The 21,354-nt window shown below is 42.4% G+C and overlaps 1 protein-coding gene across 1 annotated transcript; it reads left to right on the plus strand.

The window, feature by feature from the left end:
• Nucleotides 1-2,745: 2,745 nt before the first annotated feature.
• Nucleotides 2,746-9,685, plus strand: crabp1a (cellular retinoic acid binding protein 1a). The gene is made up of 4 exons (XM_048520730.2): nucleotides 2,746-2,985; nucleotides 3,804-3,982; nucleotides 8,029-8,142; nucleotides 9,253-9,685. Exons 1-4 carry the CDS (start codon nucleotides 2,916-2,918, stop codon nucleotides 9,301-9,303), a joined length of 414 nt encoding a protein of 137 aa, XP_048376687.1. The 5' UTR covers nucleotides 2,746-2,915; the 3' UTR covers nucleotides 9,304-9,685.
• The last annotated feature ends 11,669 nt before the right edge of the window (nucleotides 9,686-21,354 follow it).

The raw sequence follows: 21,354 nt of genomic DNA on the forward strand, positions 1-21,354 counted from the left end.
AGCATCATAAAAGACCCATCACACCCCTGGTAATAATAAAATGTGAGGCTGGATGAACACAGCAGGCCAAGCAGCATCTCAGGAGCACAAAAGCTGACGTTTCGGGCCTAGACCCTTCATCAGAGAGGGGGATGGGGAGAGGGAACTGGAATAAATAGGGAGAGAGGGGGAGGCGGACCGAAGATGGAGAGTAAAGAAGATAGGTGGAGAGAGTGTAGGTGGGGAGGTAGGGAGGGGATAGGTCAGTTCAGGGAAGACGGACAGGTCAAGGAGGTGGGATGAGGTTAGTAGGTAGCTGGGGGTGCGGCTTGGGGTGGGAGGAAGGGATGGGTGAGAGGAAGAACCGGTTAGGGAGGCAGAGACAGGTTGGACTGGTTTTGGGATGCATTGGGTGGGGGCGAAGAGCTGGGCTGGTTGTGTGGTGCAGCGGGGGGAGGGGACGAACCGGGCTGGTTTAGGGATGCAGTAGGGGAAGGGGAGATTTTGAAACTGGTGAAGTCTACATTGATACCATATGGCTGCAGGGTTCCCAGGCGGAATATGAGTTGCTGTTCCTGCAACCTTCGGGTGGCATCATTGTGGCAGTGCAGGAGGCCCATGATGGACATGTCATCAAGAGAATGGGAGGGGGAGTGGAAATGGTTTGCGACTGGGAGGTGCAGTTGTTTGTTGCGAACTGAGCGGAGGTGTTCTGCAAAGCGGTCCCCAAGCCTCCGCTTGGTTTCCCCAATGTAGAGGAAGCCGCACCGGGTACAGTGGATGCAGTATACCACATTGGCAGATGTGCAGGTGAACCTCTGCTTAATGTGGAATGTCATCTTGGGGCCTGGTAATGACCTCCTACAATCTCTTCCTTCAGACAGAAGACACGCACCAGCAGGTTCAGGAACAGCTTCTTCCCAGCCATTATTAGTCTGATGAATGAACTCTCTTGCCTCAAATAATGTTGATTTTAGTTATGTTGATCTCACCTAGTGCACACTCTGTGCATTGTAACCTGTATGCCTCTGTCTCAGTCTTTTTGATCTGTGCATCCTTGCTTGTTATGATCTGCCTGCACTGCTCATAAACAAAACTTTTCACTCTACTTCAGTGCATGTGACAATCAATCAATCAATCCCTTATTGATTCTGTATGCCTCCTACGCTTTACTGACAAAGAGTTATTTACCCCCATCTGAAAAATTCAGTTGGTCCAAGACCAAACAGCCTTTTGGAAAGAGTGAGTGTTCCTGGTTTAATGAGCTTTGGAATTCTAGAAGTTGGGCTGAGAAAACTGGACTAACAGTTGGTGTTGGAATGGTTGCAAAACAAGCTGCAGTTGATGAAGTCACTTGTATACTTGAAGGAAGTAGCAGGGTTAGCAAGCAAATGTGTGAGGAAACTGAGAAGCAGCAGCAGAGGAGCAGTGAGTGATGATCAAAAGCTTTTCTCATTGCAGAGTGAAGGGAGTACACGGGACCACACTGGATTGGAGACAGGGAATGGTGACAAAATGGGATACAGAACTGCAGAGTGATGCAGGAAGATTCTAGAATCATAGAATGGTTACAGCACGCAATAAGTCTGTTCTGGTCCTCTGTAAATACAACTCACACTGCACTCACTCACCTTTTCTCTATAGCCCCGTGCAAATTGTTTCTCTTGAAATACTTACACAATTCTCTTTAGAAAGCTGCGATCGAGTCTGCTTCTACCACCCTGTCACACAGTGGAGAGAGTTTATGAATTACTCAGTCTTACAGTTCCTTTTGTACATCAGTCCAACTATCTTTTATAAGAAAGAAGATGTATTTAATTAGACTGCTTGTCGTGTTATGACAATCACAGCAGCAGGCAGGATTTGAAACTAGAATTCTGGCCCAGGGGCAGGGACATTGTCATAAGATCCCTCATCTCCTACGTAGCTCTGGTGAGTAGGTGAGACTGGAGCCCAGGACTCCTGGCCCAAAGGTAGGGATGCTGCCACTGCACCACAAAAGTTCTCCCTTCTCGCCTTTATACCTACCTAGTCAATTAACCTCAATCACTGCACAGCCACTGGCTGCGTCCTCAGGTTCTCAATTGTCTTACCAACAGGAACGAGGTGTCCTTTTCTGTGCTGCCTGCATGACTTTGAACATCTTGATCAAATCTCCTCTCTCAGGAAACCAGTCCCAGCTTCTCCAGTCTGTCCACACCAAAGAAGCTCGTCCTCCATGGGATTTACTCTTGTGAAACTTCACTGTGCACATGCTAATCCTTCCTGAAAGGGCAGAACTGTATGTGTCACTCCAGGTAATGTCTTATATATGGATGTATAAAAACCAAGGTGGAGTTGGAGATCGGTGGAAGGGGCGCAAAGAAATTTTCCTTTTCCAGAACTTACAAAATTAAAATCAAGAGACAGTGTGTATCAAGCACCTCACCCTACAACAGCTGCCTCACTGTCAGAACTACAAACTAGGCCTTCGAAATCCATGACTGGGCCAGTAGGTAGGCAACACGGAATATTGCAGAGGATGACAGATTGGTGCACGGGCCATGGTTCAGTGGATGGGATAAATATGTAAAGCAGCGTTCTGCCCAGGCTGTTGGTCATGGAAGATAATGCTGCCTTTACTACTGCTCAATCAATTGGCACCGGATTTCTTTCTTCAGCCAATTTGAAAGCAGCGAGGGTACTCCATCAGTGAGTGGAGCCCCAATCCATTTGCAGGACCAAACAAAAGGGGCCCCTGTCCCTTTAAATACAAGGGTGCAGAGGGGTTGCTTCACACTCTGGGAACTCGCTTAGTGATTCAGAGCTGCGAGCTCTCGTGTGATGAGCAGCGGAGTTTGACAAGACAGCAGCTGGGAGTCGGGCAGTCTGACAGCAGTTAGCAAGCAGCAGTCACTCGGCTGAGGAGCACCAAGATTCTAAGAGACCCGTTCAAAATGCCCAACTTTGCAGGCACTTGGAAGATGAAGAGCAGTGAGAATTTTGACGACTTGTTGAAAGTACTGGGTAAGGCTGAAATGTCTTGTTCCAGGGATCACTGTAGTTGCCTGTTACTAGGCTGGACAGTACAGAGATATGAAGCTTGTCTCAATATTCAGGTTAAATCTTGATCTAAGGCTGGGACTGCTCCTCGTTAATCTTTCAGAATAGATAAACCCATTGATCAGTTCATCTTTCCGAATATTAAAACAAAACGCCGCCAAAACTGAAGGCTAGTTTGAGAATTAATCAATGTTGTGGTTCCCTATAATTGTCTTCTGTTTTCTTCGCGTTTTTCCAGGATTCATCCAACAGCTCTTCTGAAACATTTAGTCCTCCGGCTGGTTGCTCCTAGAGCCAGACTGTTGCTCATTTTAACCCGGGTGCATTTAGTTTTCTTTATAAATGAATGTGGGTGTATAAGTGAGGGTGGTGTTTTGGAACGCGGGGCGGATGGAGGTGTTATCTGGGTCAGAATTCCCTTCTCTGGGGTTCTCCACAAGCGGAGCGTTTGATTTGTGCTGTGAACTGGTCATTATTCGGGGCAATTTGCGTCGCGTTTTTGCAATCGAAGGCATTGGGGTGCCTTCTCCATATCAGCCCCACAACCCTCCATGCCCAGAGACAGAAAATTAAAGAGAGACAAACAATTGAGTGCATCACGATCTGCCCCAATCTCTGTTCTCGAATCTACCCCGAGCTGGAGGACGGTTGTACGGGACTCGAAACGTTAACTCTATCTCTCTCTCTCTCCACCGGAGCTGCCAGACCTGCTGAGTTTCTCCAAAGTTCGCTGTGTTTCTTTCCACCCTGCACTGACCGTTTCTTTAAATGTCACTGCCCAGGGGTCAGCGCTATGCTGAGGAAGGTGGCTGTGACGGCCGCATCAAAGCCACTAGTGGAGATCCGGCAGGACGGGGACCGGTTCTACATCAAAACCTCCACCGCAGTGAGGACCACCGAGATCAACTTCAAAATAGGAGAGGAGTTTGAGGAGGAGACAGTGGACGGGAGAAAATGCAAGGTGAATGCCCGCGGGCAGAGTGACCAACACCTTATTCTGACCTGCCCTTGTTTAGTAAGAGAAGCATTTTGTGATCACGCAAACTGATGCACAGAAACTAATTCCTGCCTAACTGAGAGGTCATTTTCTTTGAATTAGCCGGTGCATCAAACTATTGATTAAGTATTTCCTGCGACCCGGTTTGCAGCATTAAATGCAACTGGTTAAACTCTGTGAAGAAGGAAATCTGAAATGAGCATGCAGAATGACTGGAGAAACCCGGCACGTCTCGCAGCATCTATGGAGAGAGAAAAACAGTGTTAACGTTTCCAGTCCGGTATGACTATTTTTCAGAAGAGTCTTCAGTTCTGAAGCCGTCATCCTGGACTCGAAACATTAACCTGCTCTCCGCAGAGCTGCTGAGTTTCTCCAGCAGTTTGTTGGTTTCTTTAATTCAGTAGTTGCCCCATCCGGGGTGGGGGGGGGGGGGGGGTAATGAGAAGCATTTTTCACACAGTAACAGAGAGGGAGATATCTGATAGAAAAGGGGAGCATGTAATATTGAGACAGGATGCATCATTAACATGGAGTAAACAAGCTGGGGGTGGTTACAGCTAGTGATTTAAAATGAAGGGTGACTAATTCATCATTAGCTGGGAATCACTGGTCTATTTACAATGAAAGTAATGATACTGTACATAAATTCCTTCACAGTAAAATCTGAGCAGCTTCTGAGTACATTCAAATGATCTCGCAAGGCTTGGGAAAAATGGGAATTTGAAATATTCTCTCTCTCCCACTGTCTCCTGTTCATTGGTGCTCTCCTGGCCTTAGCTCATTGACATGCCTTCCCTGAATCAGAGAGTGAGGGAGCTTGGGGTCCAAACTCAACCAAACAGCAGCTGCTGGCTTCAGAGCCCAACACTCACGTTGACAGACAGCCAGTTGACAATGAACAAGAAACTTATATTTTTACAGCGCCTTTCATGAGCTTAGCAAGTTCCAATGCACTTTACAGCCAAAGAAGAACTTCCTTTAAAGTGTAGTAAAGGAGGAAATCAGCAGCCAATTTGCTCAGAGCAGTCTTGTATAAATGGTCAGAGCATCTGTGTTTCATGACATTGGCTGAGGGTATTTGCAGGACGCTGAAGAGGATTCTATTGCTCTTCCTCAAAATAGAGCCATGTCACTTTTTACACTCACTTGACAGGGCATTTGGCACTTCTGGTTGATGTTTCATTCCAAAGGACAGGTCTCCCTGCTGTATGGTAAATGTGGGTTATCCCACTATGTGACAGTGAACAAAGTGTATTGAACAGCACCATATCCAGAGCATTGTAAGAGAGAACATCTCATCTAGAGTCAAAAGCACCAGCACACTAGCACACCCATGCATTCTGGCCTCACAATGACCATGCCTTCTTTCTAATGTGCTCAATGGCTATACCCAGAGTTAAGGGACAGTTCCCTTTACTCACTGTGCAGCCTTAGATTCCTTTGCTTGAATCTCCACAGTGAGACTCAAACACACAACCTTCTGACTGAGTAGAGGTGTTCTCTTTCCTGAGGTAGTGTAGAACTGGTCAGTGAGCTTTGTACACTGGGACTGTAACTGTCATATATAGTCAAGTGCAGGGGCCTGGACGCAGCAAGTACATTCAAGGGACTGGGGAAGTTTTCTTTATATATGGAGGCATGGAGATGTTAAATCTGAACCAAAGTCTAAAGTTCAAATGAGGTTTTGCTGTGCTGCTAGAAAGCGGAGTCTGCGTTCTGAATTTATTGAATGAATTTCCAGCATGAAGACTGTAAGCCAATTTTGTTATTTAGTTTTTAATTAACTCAATTTTGTTCAATTGCACACTGTACATAATTGGCCAGCTGAGAGAGAAAGCCAATCCTGTCAGTGTTTCTAAAAGTTGTTTCGGTGATTTGTTCATTTTCTTCTGTGGGGTGTTTGGATTGGGGGCTATCTGCAATTGGGGAGCGAAATTGAGCAACTGGATTGGTTGCTTGAAATGGCCTACTCATACAAATACAAATGTAGCATTTTGCAGAGAAGGCACTTTGTGATCATTCCATTGTGACATTTTACAACTTCTTTAGAACAATGAATTGGATTTTTCCAACCTGGTTTCTTAACTCTTTGTGGATTTTTTTTTTGTAAATCACGATGAGATTTTGGCAAATCAAGGTTAACCCAGTAATGAAGTATGAAAAGTGTAATGAGTTTGACAGCCTGGAGGGACACCATGGGTATGACTGATTATGAATTGGAGAGATAAGACCGAAGAACAAGAGACTGGGATGGGAATGTATGATGGACTGAATGGCCTTTTTCTGTGAGGTATGTTTGTGAGACATGACATGAGCTGAATCCCTTGTAGTTTATATTCTAGAATAAAGTCAAAATGACCCCCTTATAATCTTAAAGCCACAAAGCAATAATCACTGATACTCTTCAAAATCAGTAAACAAAATTAAATGTGTTTTTCTATCTGTATTTCCATTTGATAGTTGGCTATCTCTGCAGTGAAGCTCCCCGAAGATAGACTTTTAGGTTAACGGTAGGAGGAAGGGCTAAATGTACAGCATTGTGTTCTCTCCTTAAGCCTCACCCAGGATCAGGGGCAGCTAGTGGAAATGTGAGCACACAGCATCACTGGCCTTCAGCCCTCTCTGCACCCCCCTCACTCCCACCTCTTCCCCCACACCCCCGCCCCCAACTCATTCACTCACTCACTCACTCACTCACTCACTCACTCACTCACTCACACCACAATGTATGTGAGCACGGCAATCAGAAATTCAAATATGCCATCTCCAAGATGGTGAAGCACAGTTAGTACAGCTCTGAGTTTCCAACACAACAACCCAATTCTCAATATATGAGCAATAAATTCTGATCTCGAGTTCAGTAGATAATGACTATTATCTCTGATCTGTTTGGATAAGTGCCAGATCTAATTTATTTAAAAAGGATTTACATCTGTACTTTACACCCACCTACCTATTTACTGAATCTGCAACAAAAGATAAATTGATTCCTAGTCCAGTAGGAATGTAATTTTTTTTGGGCCAACTGCATGATCTTTGTCTATCTTGGTACTTTAGCATTTGAATACTTTCTGAAATTATGCCTGCAGTGTTTTATGACAGTTTTACCTGCACATTCCCAGTTACTTTGACAATAAAGATTGGGCCAATCCTAGGTCAGACTGTGTGGCTTTCTTTCCTGAGAGGCAAAAGTAGACCTTGTTGGGTTTTTATGTAAATCCAGCCATTTTCATAATCGATTGCCTGAATGTGGCCACAGAAGGTTACATTAATAAATTAATTTTCTTAACATAAGGAGAACATATTTCACTAACCATCACATATCCAAGTCCATGTGACACGGGACATAGAACAGTACAGCACAGAACAGGCCCTTCAGCCCATGATGCTGTGCCGACCATTGATCCTCATGTATGCACCCTCAAATTTTTGTGACCATATGCATGTCCAGCAGTCTCTTAAATGACCCCAATGACCTTGCTTCCACAACTGCTGCTGGCAACGCATTCCATGCTCTCACAATGACATAAGTACGCATTCCACCAAAAAATTCAAATTCAACTAGTTAGTAACTCGGGAATGTTAATCTGATTAATAATGGCTATGAAAGTACAAGATTGATATAACATTGGGAAATCTGCTGTTCTTTTCCAGTCTAACCTACAAGTGACTCCAGATCCACAGCAATATGATTGGCTGTTAAGCGTACCTGAAATGGCCACGCTGAGCCAGTCAAATTAATGGACAGTTAACAAAATGTCCACTGTCAGAGTGCGCATGCCCCAATAGAAAAATCACTTGCAGAGGCAGGACTTGATTTCATGGCCTCTGGTTTGAAGGATAGAGTCTAGGAGAGAAATTGAACACTCGCATCTAGGGTCATAGTGAGGAGGAAGCTGTGTACAGAACTAACAAGTGAAACATGACAGGCTGGGGAACATTGTGCAGAGTGAGATTATTTCTGTGTGCTCCACTGGTACCTCTTAATGTCTTCTTCTTCTTTATTGTAGAGTCTTCCCAGCTGGGAAAATGAGAACAAAATCTATTGCAAGCAGACTCTTGTTAGTGGCAGTGGACCAAAAACACACTGGACCCGGGAACTGGTCAACGATGAGTTAATACTGGTGGGTGATTTTGATTTTCTTATAAACATGACTCTGAAATGAGGTAGTGTTAACTAGAAATAGGAACAATGACAACAGGAGTAGGAATAGGCCATTTGGCCCCTCAAGCCTGCTCTGCCATTAAATCTGATCATGGCTGATCTTTTACCTGTATACCATTTTCCTGCACTAGACCCATGTCCTTTAATCATTTTAATTGTACTCTTTCTTTACTACTTCATATCCTAACACTATCGATGGCAAGGCATTTGTTGCTCTTCCCTAATTGCTCTTAAATGAAGTGACTTGCTCAGCCATTTCAGAGGGCAGTTAAAAGTCATCCACATTACTGTAGGTCTGGAGTCACTTATAGACAACACCAGGTTAGAAGGCAGGTTTCGTTCCGGTAAGGATACTGGTGAGTCTGATGGTGTTTGATAACAATCGATGATAGATGTGGTGACATGATTAATCCCATTCAATCCCATGGTGGAGTTTGATGTAATGTCCTCAGAACACTAGTCTGCTCTTCTGGGTCACTAATCCACTGACCCAGGCAATATCTATCCCTCATTACCTTATTGTTACCATGCTTTCCCAGTGTGCATGTGCTTGCTATGTGCAAATTCGCTTGAGCAGTGACGACACTTCAAAGGTATTTACAGTCATACAGTCATAGAGCTGTACAGCATGGAAACAGACCCTTTGGCCCAACTCGTTCATGCCAATCAGGGAACCTAAATTAACCTAGTCCCATTTGCCTGCATTAGGCCATATCCCACAGAACCCTTCATATTCATGTACCATCCAGATGCCTTTTAAATGTTGTACCAGCCTCCACTACATCCTCTGGCAGCTCATTCCATTCTCTTTGCATGGGAAAGATTTTCCCAGGTCCCTTTCATATCTTTCCTCTCTCTCCTTAAACCTATGCCCTCAAGTTTTAAACTCCCCTGCCCTAGGACAAGATATCTTGGCTATTCACCCTCTCCAGGCCCCTCATGATATCTTTTATATTTTGCTGTTGAATTTAGTTCCTGAAACTAAACATTGCATGTTCTGTAAAGAAATGCAGGGTCTTGGAGTAACTTAGTTCTAATGATAAAATGCTTGTCTTTTCTTTCATTTTAGACACTGGTTGCTAATGACGTCGTGTGTACGAGGATCTATGTTAAAGAGTAGCTGCACCCACAGTGGTTTTACTGGGGAAAGCCCATTAGCTGCCAGATCATCTGATCACCAGGCGCATGATGTTCACTGATATTGAACAATGATGGTCCAGGGTTTGCATTAATGTTATAGTTTTTACTTTAATGTTGACAGATCTCTTTGATGTTTTTGATGCTGATGTTGTAAATCATCTGAAGTTTATTAAGTGTATCTTATTTCACACGGTCTTGTGCACTTTTGTATGTCAGATGTAGAAATGTTGAGCAATAACCTCTTTAGCTGTGTTTCTGTGCTCTGTGAAGCAAAAGTAGATTTCTTCACTCCAAGAAGTTGAATGCACTGGACAGAAGCAGAATGAATTGGGAAATAAAATCACAAAGGAATGTGCAAAGCCTATTTGTCGCTTTCATTTCTCATAAAAGGAAGGTTTATTTAGCTTCTTCATTGTTGCTTGTAGTATCTGTTCACTGGTCTATTTGACAGAGAGATCATGGAAATAACACCAGTCACTTTTTGAACATCTCAAGCCTGTTCTGCCACTCAATGAGAGCACCTTTGTTCTAACTCTACATCTTTGTTCCAGATCCCAAAAGATTTGGCAAACAACAATCATAACATCAATCAGATTTTAAAATTATAATTGCATCAATAGCTATTTTCAGAAGACGTGTCCAAACTTTTATTCACTTTGTGTACGGAAGCATCTCCTAATTTAATTTCTGAAAATCCATGGGACCTGATGATCCACGTCTCAAAAAATTTACAGAGGTTGCTGTAGAGGTAATACGTGTGTTAGACCATAACGCGTAGGATCAGAAGTGGGCCATTCGGCCCATTGAGTCTGCTCTGCCAATCATTGAGATCATGAATGATCTGCTATTCCTCAGCTCCACGTCCCTGCCTTTTCCCCATAATCCTTCTTGAAAAATCTGTCTACATTAGCCCTGAATTGATGCCAAGTTGTGACTAAGTATTTGATTTAGAAATATTTAAATTCAAAATTTAAATTGTACATGTACATTAACATCCCATTAACATTGGTGATCAACTCCTAAAGTTTTATTGATTCTGGAATTGTTCCTGTGAATTGGAAGATTGGAAATGTTATTTCAAATTATTTCAGAAAGGAATGAGAGACAATGAGAACATAGAGCTGGCATAAGGTGGCTCAGTGGTTAGTGCTGCTGCCTCATAGCACCAGGGACTTGGGTTCAATTCACCTTCAGGCAACTGTCTGTGTGGAACATAGAACATAGAACATAGAACATTACCGCACAGTACAGGCCCTTCGGTCCTCGATGTTGTGCCGACCTGTCATACCGATCTCAAGCCCATCTTACCTACACTATTCCATGTACGTCTATATGCTTGTCCAATGACGCCTTAAATGTGTCTAAAGTTGGCGAATCTACTACCATTGCAGGCAAAGCATTCCATTCCCTTACTACTCTCTGAGAGTTTGCATGTTCTCTCTGTGTCTGTGTGGGTTTCCTCTGGGTGTTCTGGTTTCCTCCCACAATTCGAAGATGTGCAGGTTAAGTGGATTGGCTATGCTTAAATTGGCCATAGTCCAAGGTGTGCAGGCTAGGTGGATTAGCCAATGTAAATGAAGGGTTACAGGGATTGAGTGGGCTGCTGTTTGGAGGGTTAGTGTGGACTTGATGGGCTAAATGTCCTGATTGTACACTGTAGAGTTTCAATGACCGTTAGCCTGATGTCAATTTTAAGGAAATTCTAAAGGATGTGATGACTGATGCTTAGAAAATGATGATTTGCTTGAGATTGATTAGAGTCAGCATTGATTTATGACTCACATTGGTCAATCTCTGTTCAGAGATTTTCAGGATATTACTTTCAGAGTAAGAGAAACTAATGGATATGGTGTACTTTAATTTCAGAAGACTTTCTCTAAGGACCCACACAGGAGTTTAGTAGATAAATTAGAACTCATTGGATGGGATTAATATATGAGCGCGGATGGAGGATTAGTTAATGTAAGGAAGGTAGGAACAAATAGGTCAATCTTGTATTGGCAGGATGTGACCAATGGGATACTGCAAGGAAGCAACTGAAAGAACTGTGAATGCTGGAAATCAGAAACTAAATTAGAAATTGCTGGAAACACTCAGCAGGCCTGGCAGCATCTGTGGAGAGGAAGGTAGAGTTAACACTTTGGGTTCAGTGACTCTTCTTCAGTTCTGGTATATCATGCTATATTTTAGCTACCAGGTTTTTACTACTCACTCACTCAAAATATCTATATCCATCTTGTTACGGAGAGGGAATGGCTGAACTCCTCTGATAATTAAACCAAAACACAAGCTGCAATCCATTGTAATGGAAGCAGAGGTTCCCTTCTAATAATTACCCTGAAACTCCCAGAGAAGCTCGTCTTTCCCCTCGTAATCCGTCAAAAGAGTGGTTAAAAGAAAGAACATCCCTGATCTCCTTTATAAATAACAAGAAACAATTTATTTATTTTGTCATAACAATGAAAAAATTAACAGAATTGCGAGCAAACCAAACAATTGCCAACTAAGTGCTAACTACTCCCCAACTGGCCTGAATCCTACTGGAATGTTGTTCAAATAAACACAATTCCCACTGATATAAACTCAATTAATAAGACAATGATAAATTAAAACATAATCTCTCCAAGTTTGCACAGACTATCTTCTGCAACAATTTGCCTTCTCCAGCCTTTCCCATGTCAAACTCACACCACAAATGCCTTTCTTCTGGTGATTCTGCTGTCAGGGATATTTTTCACTATAATTGCTTCTGTGAGGAGTTTTACCTCGAAATGTTGTGGTACCTTTTAATTAGGTGATGCTTTCTCTGAGAGCTAATAGGTGTTGCTTGGCTGCTCTTGGCAGTTGGCTCTCCCTGATTTTCCAAATGCCCTCATCTTTATACCCGTGATGACGTAACAATATTTCTTACAATATTTCTTACGCAGGATTGGTTCAATGTTGTGAATACTATTAGATTTAAATTTGATAGATTTTTTTTAATATCTAAGGCTTGGTTTAAATTGATTGGCTAAATTTGAAAACTGGTAATAATTGTGCTAATAATGTTTGATACAAAATGTTTTCATTTGGATGCTTTCTGTTTGCAACTGCTTCCAAGCACAGACAAAGCACCATCTCTTAAAAGGACCACACACTGTGTTTTTAATTCTACACAACTTCGCAACACCTCCCCCCAAAGGAAAAATGAACATTCATTATGAAAAGATGGCTTCTTTTTTTTCTAATACCTAACACCTTTATCGCTAAATACATAGGTCAGTAATTTAAATGTACTAATTCTGCATATATATAGAACATAGAACATAGAACATAGAACAGTACAGCACAGGTCAGGCCCTTCAGCCCACAATGTTGTGCCGACCATTGATCCTCATGTATGCACCCTCAAATTTCTGTGACCATATGCATGTCCAGCAGTCTCTTAAATGACCCCAATGACCTCGCTTCCACAACTGCTGCTGGCAACGCATTCCATGCTCTCACAACTCTCTGTGTAAAGAACCCACCTCTGACATCCCCTCTATACTTTCCACCAACCAGCTTAAAACTATGACCCCTCGTGCTAGCCATTTCTGCCCTGGGAAATAGTCTCTGGCTATCAACTCTATCTATGCCTCTCATTATCTTGTATACCTCAATTAGGTCCCCTCTCCTCCTCCTTTTCTCCAATGAAAAGAGACCAAGCTCAGTCAACCTCTCTTCATAAGATAAGCCCTCCAGTCCAGGCAGCATCCTGGTAAGCCTCCTCTGAACCCTCTCCAAAGCATCCACATCTTTCCTATAATACGGTGACCAGAACTGGACGCAGTATTCCAATATATATAACATTGGACCATACCAGTTCTATCTTCTGTACACAATTTCTTTTAGCACTACGATAATGCATCTGCAATAACATTTTTTTATGACCCACAACACAGACAGTTTGTAAATTAAAAGCCTGTAACATAAGACTCCAATGACATATTCTCATATTTTCATCCGAAACCTTCCCAAAAAGATGAGAGGGTTGTGATCTGTATACATAACTACCTCCAAAATACTGTTTGTGACATAAACATTAAAATGTTGTAAGGCCAGAACGAAACTCAATAACTCTTTTTCAATGATGGAGTATTTTCTCTGGTAGATATTGACTTTCATTGAAAAATAACCAATCGGCCTTTCAATTCTGCCATTGTCCTCCTGCTGGATGTGAGTTTGCTCGCTGAGCTGGAAGGTTAGTTTTCAGACGTTTTGTCACCATTCTAGGTAGCATCATCAGTGAGCCTCCGACGAAGCGCTGGTGTTATGTTCCACTTTCTATTTATCTGTTTGGGTTTCCTTGGGTTGGTGATGTCATTTCCTGTTCTTTTTCTCAGGGTGTGGTAGATTGGCTCTAAATCAATGTGTTTGTTGATGGCGTTCCGGTTGGAATGCCAAGCTTCTAGGAATGACATCACCAACGCAGGAAATGACATCACCAACCCAAGGAAACCTAAACAGATAAATAGAAAGCGGGACATAACACCAGCGCTTCGTCGGAGGCTCACTGATTATGTTACTTAGAATGGTGACGAAACATCTGAAAACTAACCTTCCAGCTCAGCGAGCAAACTCACATCCAGAACCTCAACCTGAGCTACAAATCTTCTCAAAACTCGCTATTATCCTCCTGCATTAACATAGCTCCAACCTCTATATTGCTGGTGTCGATGGCAACTTTAAAGGGTTTCAAGCAATTTTGTGAGGCTGTAATAGGTGCGGTGTTTAACTTGGCCTTTAAATTCTCAAATGCCCCCTGGCATTGTTCTGTCCACCGAAATTTCGTGTTCTTCTTTAACAAATCTGTCAGCAATACCACCATGCTATTAATGTTTGGTACAAACTTCTGGTAGAATCCGCTCACTCCCAAAAATCAAGGCAGCTCTTTCTTTGACAATGGCCTTGGAAATTCCTTGATGGCCTTCGTCTTCACATTCCTCAGGGTCATCTTTCCCTGTCCAATGTTGCAGCTGAAGAACATTACTTCTGCCTCGGCAAATTTGGTTTTTGCTAATTTTATAATTGGTTTTCCCTCCCATAGTCTTTCAACCAGCTGTGCCAAATGCACCATATGATCTTTCCATAAATGGCTAAAGATCACTGCATCATCTACATAGATGGCATAATTCATCTATCCTATCACAACTCCGTTCATTAGTCTTTGAAATGAGCCTGTTGAGTTCGTCATACCAAAGGCATTACTTTAAATTGATACAGGCCATTTGAGGTGACAAATGCAGAAACTTCTTTTGATTTCTGCAACAAAGGTGACCATGGAGTAAGTTCAACTTTGTGACGTAACTGGCTTGTCCAACTTTTTCCACACAGTTGTCCACCCTTGGAATTGGGTATGAATCCAATTTAGTTAGAGCATTGACTTTCTGATAATCTGCGCAGTACCGTTGAGTACCATCAGGTTTGGGAACCAACATGATCTGTGAACTTCACGCACTTTGACTTGGCTCAATGACATTTTCTTGGAATGTTGCTTCCACTTCATTCTGTATCTGTGTGGCTTTAAGAAAATTAAGCCTGTAGGGGTATTGTTTTACCAGAACAGCATTCCCTCATGCACTATAGTATTAGTCCTCCCCATTCTATTCCCAGATAAGTCCTCATATTGCTGTAATAGGCCTTTCAACTCAGTTCTCTGTTCCTGACACAGATAGCCCACTATCCTCTCCCATTCTGTAAGGATTTTGTCATGATTTAACTTGGTTTGAGGCATATCAAATCAAATGATTCAGAATCTGTTCCCTCACTCTGACAGGCAGTAACTAATAGCTGTTTCTCCAGTTCCCTGTCTCTGTCATAGTAGGGTTTCAACATATTCACATGACATTACCTGATAAAGGATTTTCTTACCTTGCATCTTTACGAGATAATTAATTTGAATCAACTTCTTCTCAATCTGATAGAAACCACTAAATCTGGCTTTGAAGGGTTCTCTTATTATTGGTTACAGCACGAATACTTAATCCCCAGGAGCAAACATCCAAATTTTCAATTTCTTTCCTGCTTCTTGCTTCATGAGATGGTTTGCCACCTTCAGATGTTGTCCAGCTAATTCTGTTTAATCTTTGTCTCACCTCAAAAATGTAATCCATCATTGGGATCTCTGACTTCTGACTAATCAATTCTTCCTTAATTAATTTTAAAGGTCCTCTTACTTCGTGTCTGAATATCAATTCAAATGGAGTAAATTGAGTTAATTCATTTGGGGCATCTCTAACGGCAAATAATATAAATGGGAAAACTTTATCCCATTATTTGGGTAATCCTGGCAATAAGCCCTCAGTATGGTTTTTAGGATCTGATTCCACCTTTCCAGTGCTCCCTGGGATTCAGGATGGTACAAACTCGATATAGAGTGTTTGACACATAAATTATCTATGTCCTCTTTAAATAGTTCGGCAGTAAAATTGGCCCTTGGTCTGACTGTATCTCCCTGAGTTGTCCATAATGGGTAAAAAAGCAAGACACTCTTCCACAACTTGTTTTGCCTTGATGTTCCATAATGGAATTGTCTCTGGAAGTCTGGAAGACACATTCACCATGATTAGCAAATACTGATTCCCACTTTTGGTTATAGGGAGGGGATGTACACAATCAATTATAACCGCATGAAATGCAGGAATTGGTATCAAAGTCATTGGTTTTATTACTGCCTGAGGCTTTCCTACCATTTGTTTTCACCTGTGGTAAACTGTTTCCAGGGTGATGTACTTTTTTTTCCATTGAAGGATCTCCCTTTTTCCCAATTTCTACCTTTCATGGAATAAAACTACTGTCAGCAGCTTGATTTCAATTCAAGCTATAATACATATTCATCTCTGCTGCCCTTCTTACTTTGGTAACTTTCTGTCCCTCAATATGAGTTCTTATCATATCTAGAAGTGAGCTTTTAAACTCCTCCAGCAAAATAATCTCTCTAAGATCCTCATATTTCTTTTCCATCTTTAACACTTTCACTCATCTATTGAAGTTGCTCTGTTTAATTCTTTCAAACTTGACATAACTCTGATCTGGTTACTTCCTTGTGTTTCTGAGCTGTCATCTATATGTTTCTGGTACCAATTCAATGGCGCTCAAAATAGCCTGTTTAATATCTTCATAATCTTTTGACACCTCACCTGACAGCTCTGCAAACACCTCTCTAGCCCTACCTACCAACTTGTTTGAATTAACATTACCCATACAGTCTCTAGCCAATTGATCAGCCTCGTCAATTTCTCAAAGGAGATGAAAAAAAGCTTCTACATCCCTGTAATCAAAGTTTGGTAATGTTCGGACATATTTGTATAAATCCCTACCAGGCTGTTGGCTATGATGAGTTTGCTCATCCTCACTTCTATCTTGTGCTTTTTCCTCTGTCATTTGAAGTCTTTTTGCTTAAAGTTCCAACTTCATCTTTTCCAACTCAAGCATTCTTTCCCTTTCTTCAACCTCCAACAAGGCTCTTCTTTCCCTTTCTTTCTCTTCTAACTCCAGTTGTCTAATTTTCAGTTTAATTTTCTCTAAGCCCACTACACTTGCCTGTTTCTCCAATATACCTAGGTGCTTGACCACCTCCATTATAATCTCAGTGATAATGGGAACTGCAGATACTGGAGAATCCAAGATAATAAAATGTGAGGCTGGATGAACACAGCAGGCCCAGTAGCATCTCAGGAGCACAAAAGCTGACGTTTCGGGCCTAGACCCTTCAATCTCATCTTTCTTATTATCCCTAGTTAAATCCAATTCTAATCTGTTTGCTCAGTCTAACAATGTATCCTTCCTCTATGTTTCTAAACTTTCTTTGGGAAGTCTCTTCAAACCCTAGAACCACTTTACCAATGCTGAGAGTCATGTACTTCACTTTTAATTTAACTAAAAACACGTAACTGAAATTAAACAGATTTTTCTCATTTAAGTTTTACTTAAAGATCAATGACACTAATCCCCAGGTCTGTTTAAATCTATGCACGTCTGTTCAGATCCCGTACACGGACTGTCCAGGTACTGCCCTTCGTCTGTCTAAATCCGTTCAGATCCTGGACTTGAACTGCCCAGATCCCGGTCTCAAACAGCTCAGATCCTGGACTGAGCCCCCAAATTGTTATGGAGGGGGAATGGTCAACCCCCTGATATAATTAAACCAAAATACAAGTCGCAATCTGTTATGATGGGAGTAGAGGTTTCCTTCTAATAATTACCCCTGAAACACCCAGAGAAACTCGCCTTGCTCTTTGTAATCCATTAAAAGATTGGCTAAAAGAAAGAAAATCCCTGATTCACTTTATAAATAATAAGAAACAATTTATTTATTTAACCCTAACAATGAACAAATGAGCAGAATTACTAACAAACTGAACAATTCCCTCCTAAGTACTAACTACTCCCTAACTGTTCTAAATTCTACTGGAATGCAGCTCAAATAAACACAAGTCCCACTTAAATAAACCCAGTTAATATGACAATGATAAATTAAAACTTAATCTCTCCAAGTTTGCGTAGACTGTCTTCTGGAACACTGCCTTCTCTAACATTTCTCCTGTCACTCTCATGTTACATGCTTTTCTTCCGCTGATTCTGCTGTCAGGGATGTTTTTCTCTGTCACTGCTTCTGTGAGGACTTTTAGCTAGAAATACCATGGTACCTTTTAATGAGATGATGCTTTCAGGTGAGCTGAAAGGTGTTGTCTCTTTGACAGTTGTCCGTTGGGTCTCCTGATTTCCCAAATGTCCTCATCTTTATGCCCATGATGACATCTCAATATTTCTTCTGTAGGATTGATTCAATATCATCAGATTTAGATTTGATAGGTCTTTTAGTAACTATGGGCTTGGTTTAAATTTATTGGCTAAATTTGAAAACAGTTGTCTTGGTAAAAATGTTGCTTGGCTGTTCGATACAAAATGGTTCCATCAGGTGCTCTCCTTGTGTAACCTCTTCCAAGCACAAACAAAGCACAACCTCTCAAAGGGACCATGCACTGTGTTTTTAATTCATGATTATTCTACACAACTTTGTAACAGTCTGCAACCTTCTTGTGTCTGCCTCACGATATATATTACTCAATATAATGGTGTCATCTGGAAATTTAGTGACAATATCTTTGTCCCTCTCATCTAAGTCATTATGTAAACTGTAGAACATTGACACCCCACACCTGCAAGACTCGACCCAAAACCTCCTGCTGATCAAAGATCCACTTGTACATACTCTGTGCTTCCTGTTAGCGAGCCAATCTTCTACCCATGCCAATATGTTAGCCCACACACCATGAGCTTTTAGTTTTTTCTACAACCTTAGACTTGGCACCTTATGTACTTTCTGGAAATTGAAGGACAGTACATCCGCTGACTCTCCATTATCCACAGCACATGTCACTCCTTCAAAGGCACTTAATAATGTGGTTAGACATAATGTTCCTTTCACAAAATCATTATGATTCTTCCTAATTGCCTTGAGTTTTTCTTCATGCCCAGTTATAACCTTTTAATGATAAATTCTAAGACATCATGTTAAGAGGGCAATAGTTTTCTGTTTTGTGCCTCCCTTCCTTTTGGTATGGAGGGGTTATATTTGCTCAATTGCCTTGGTATGTGTGGGTTTGGGAGACAGAAATTATCCAGGGATCCTTCCTCTGATTTGAAAATTAAGTGCCATATTGTCTACTGAGCAGAGGGACAGTGGAAGGAGTTAATTAATCCTTTAATGCCTTTTCCCAAACACTGAAATGATTCAAAGGAATATTGGTTATGGTTTAAAAACTGAAAAAACTGCAAATGCTGCAAATCAGGAACAAAAAACAAAGTTGCTGGAAAAGCTCAGCAGGTCTGGCAGCATCTGTGAAGGAAAAAAACACAGTTAATGTTTTGGGCCCAGTGACCCTTCCTCACAAAGGTTATGTTTTATTCAGTATAAATAAGGCCAGCGACAATAATATTAAACCACCACACTCTGGGTGAAAAAACAATCTCCTTGCAAACACTGAGGTAACAAGGTGTAGAGCTGGATGAACACAGCAGGCCAAGCAGCATCAGAGGAGCAGGAAAGCTGACGTCCTGGGTCTGGACCCTTCTTCAGAAATGGGGGAGGGGAAGGGGATTCTGAAATAAATAGGGAGGGAGGGGGAGGCTGATGTAAGATGGATAAAGGAGAAGATAGATGGAGAGGAGACAGACAGGTCAAGGAGGCGGGGTTGGAGGCGGGGTTGAGTGTCGGCGGTGAGTTAGGGTGGGGATAGGTCAGTCCAGGGAGAACGGACAGGTCAAGGAGGTGTGGGATGAGGCTGGTAAGTAGGAGGTGGGGGTGGGTCTTCAGGTGGGAGGAGTGGGTAGGTGGGAGGAACAGCTTAGGGAGATGGGGACGAGCTGGGCTGGTTTAGGATGCGGTCGAGGGAGGGGATATTTTGAAGCTTGTGAAGTGCACATTGATACCATTGGGCTGCAGGGTTCCCAAGTGAAATATGAGGCACTGTTCCTGCAACCTTCGGGTGACATCGTTGTGGCACTGCAGGAGGCCCAGGATGGACATGTCGTCCAAGGAGTGGGAGGGGGAGTTGAAATGGTTCGCGACTGGGAGGTGCAGTCATTTGTTGCAAACCAAGCATTAGTGTTCCACAAAGCGGTCTCCCATGTAAACACTTCCTTGTTTGCCCTGGATGCTGACAAGCCAGACAGTGCAATACAAAAGACCTCTACAAATGTCTGCTCTCAGGGAATCTTTCCTTGACCTAATTTGGAGAGGCACTGTAGTGGATAATGTTGCTGGACTGGTAATATGCTGGAGACTTTGGTGTACAAGTCCATTGATCCCTGAAGGTGTCAGCACAGGTAGACAGGGTGGTGAAAAAGGAATACAGAATGCTTGCCTTCATTAGTTGGGAAGGAGAATATAGGAGCAAGGAAGTCTTATTACAACTTTATAAAACATTGGTTAGGCCAGAGATTGAATACTGTGTGCAATTCTTGCCCCTACGGTACCAGAAGGAACTGATTGCATGGAAGAGGGTATAGAGGAGATTAGATTCCCTACAGTGTGGAAACAGGCCCTTCGGCCCATCAAGTCCACACCGTCCCCTGCAGCATCCCACCCAGACCCATCCCCCAATAACTCACACACCCTTGAACACTACAGGCAATTTAGCATGGCCGATCCACCTAGCCTGCACATCTTTGGACTGTGGGAGGAAACTGGAGCACCCAGAGGAAACCCACGCAGACATGGGGAGAATGTGCAAACTCCACACAGACAGTTGCCAGAGGCTGGAATCGAACCTGGGCCCCTGGTGCTGTGAGGCTGCAGTGCTAACCACTGAGCCACTGTGCCACCCCGATTTTCACCAGGATATTTCCTGGAATGAAAAGTTTCAGTTATGAGGAGAGACAAGATATACTGACTTTGTTTTCCCTGGACCAGAGGAGGCTGAGGGGCCTATATAGGGTAGATTGTGAGAATATATTCCCCATGGGTGACATAGATAAGTGGTTTACCGGAGATCTGAGGAAATTTTATTTCACCTAGAGGGTGGTAAGAAGTATGGAACATGCTGCCTGAGAGGGTGATGGAAGCAGGTACTCTCACAGCATTTAATAAGCATCTGATGGACACTTAAAATGTCACAGCACTGGAGGGTATGAACCAAGTGCAGTTAAATGAGATCAGTGTAGTTTAGTGTTTGTTGGTCAATATAGACATGGTGGACCGAATGGCCTATTTCTGTGCTGCATGACTCCATGATATGTGTTTGAAGCCCACCACAGCAAATGCTGAAATTTGAATTCAATCAGATCTTGAATTAAAAGCTAGTCTAATGACAATTGTAATTACGTAAAAATCCACCTGAGTCACTAATACCCCATTAGGGATAGAAATCTGCCATGTGCACCCAGTCTGGCATATAGTAACTCCAGAGCCACAGAAATGTAATTGATTCTTAAATGCTGTCCGACATAGCCATGCAGTTCATGGGTAAATAGGGAAGGATAACATATTCTGGCCTTGCCAGAGATG

Source organism: Stegostoma tigrinum, chromosome 36 (assembly GCF_030684315.1).
Source record: "Stegostoma tigrinum isolate sSteTig4 chromosome 36, sSteTig4.hap1, whole genome shotgun sequence".
Taxonomy (NCBI): domain Eukaryota; kingdom Metazoa; phylum Chordata; class Chondrichthyes; order Orectolobiformes; family Stegostomatidae; genus Stegostoma; species Stegostoma tigrinum.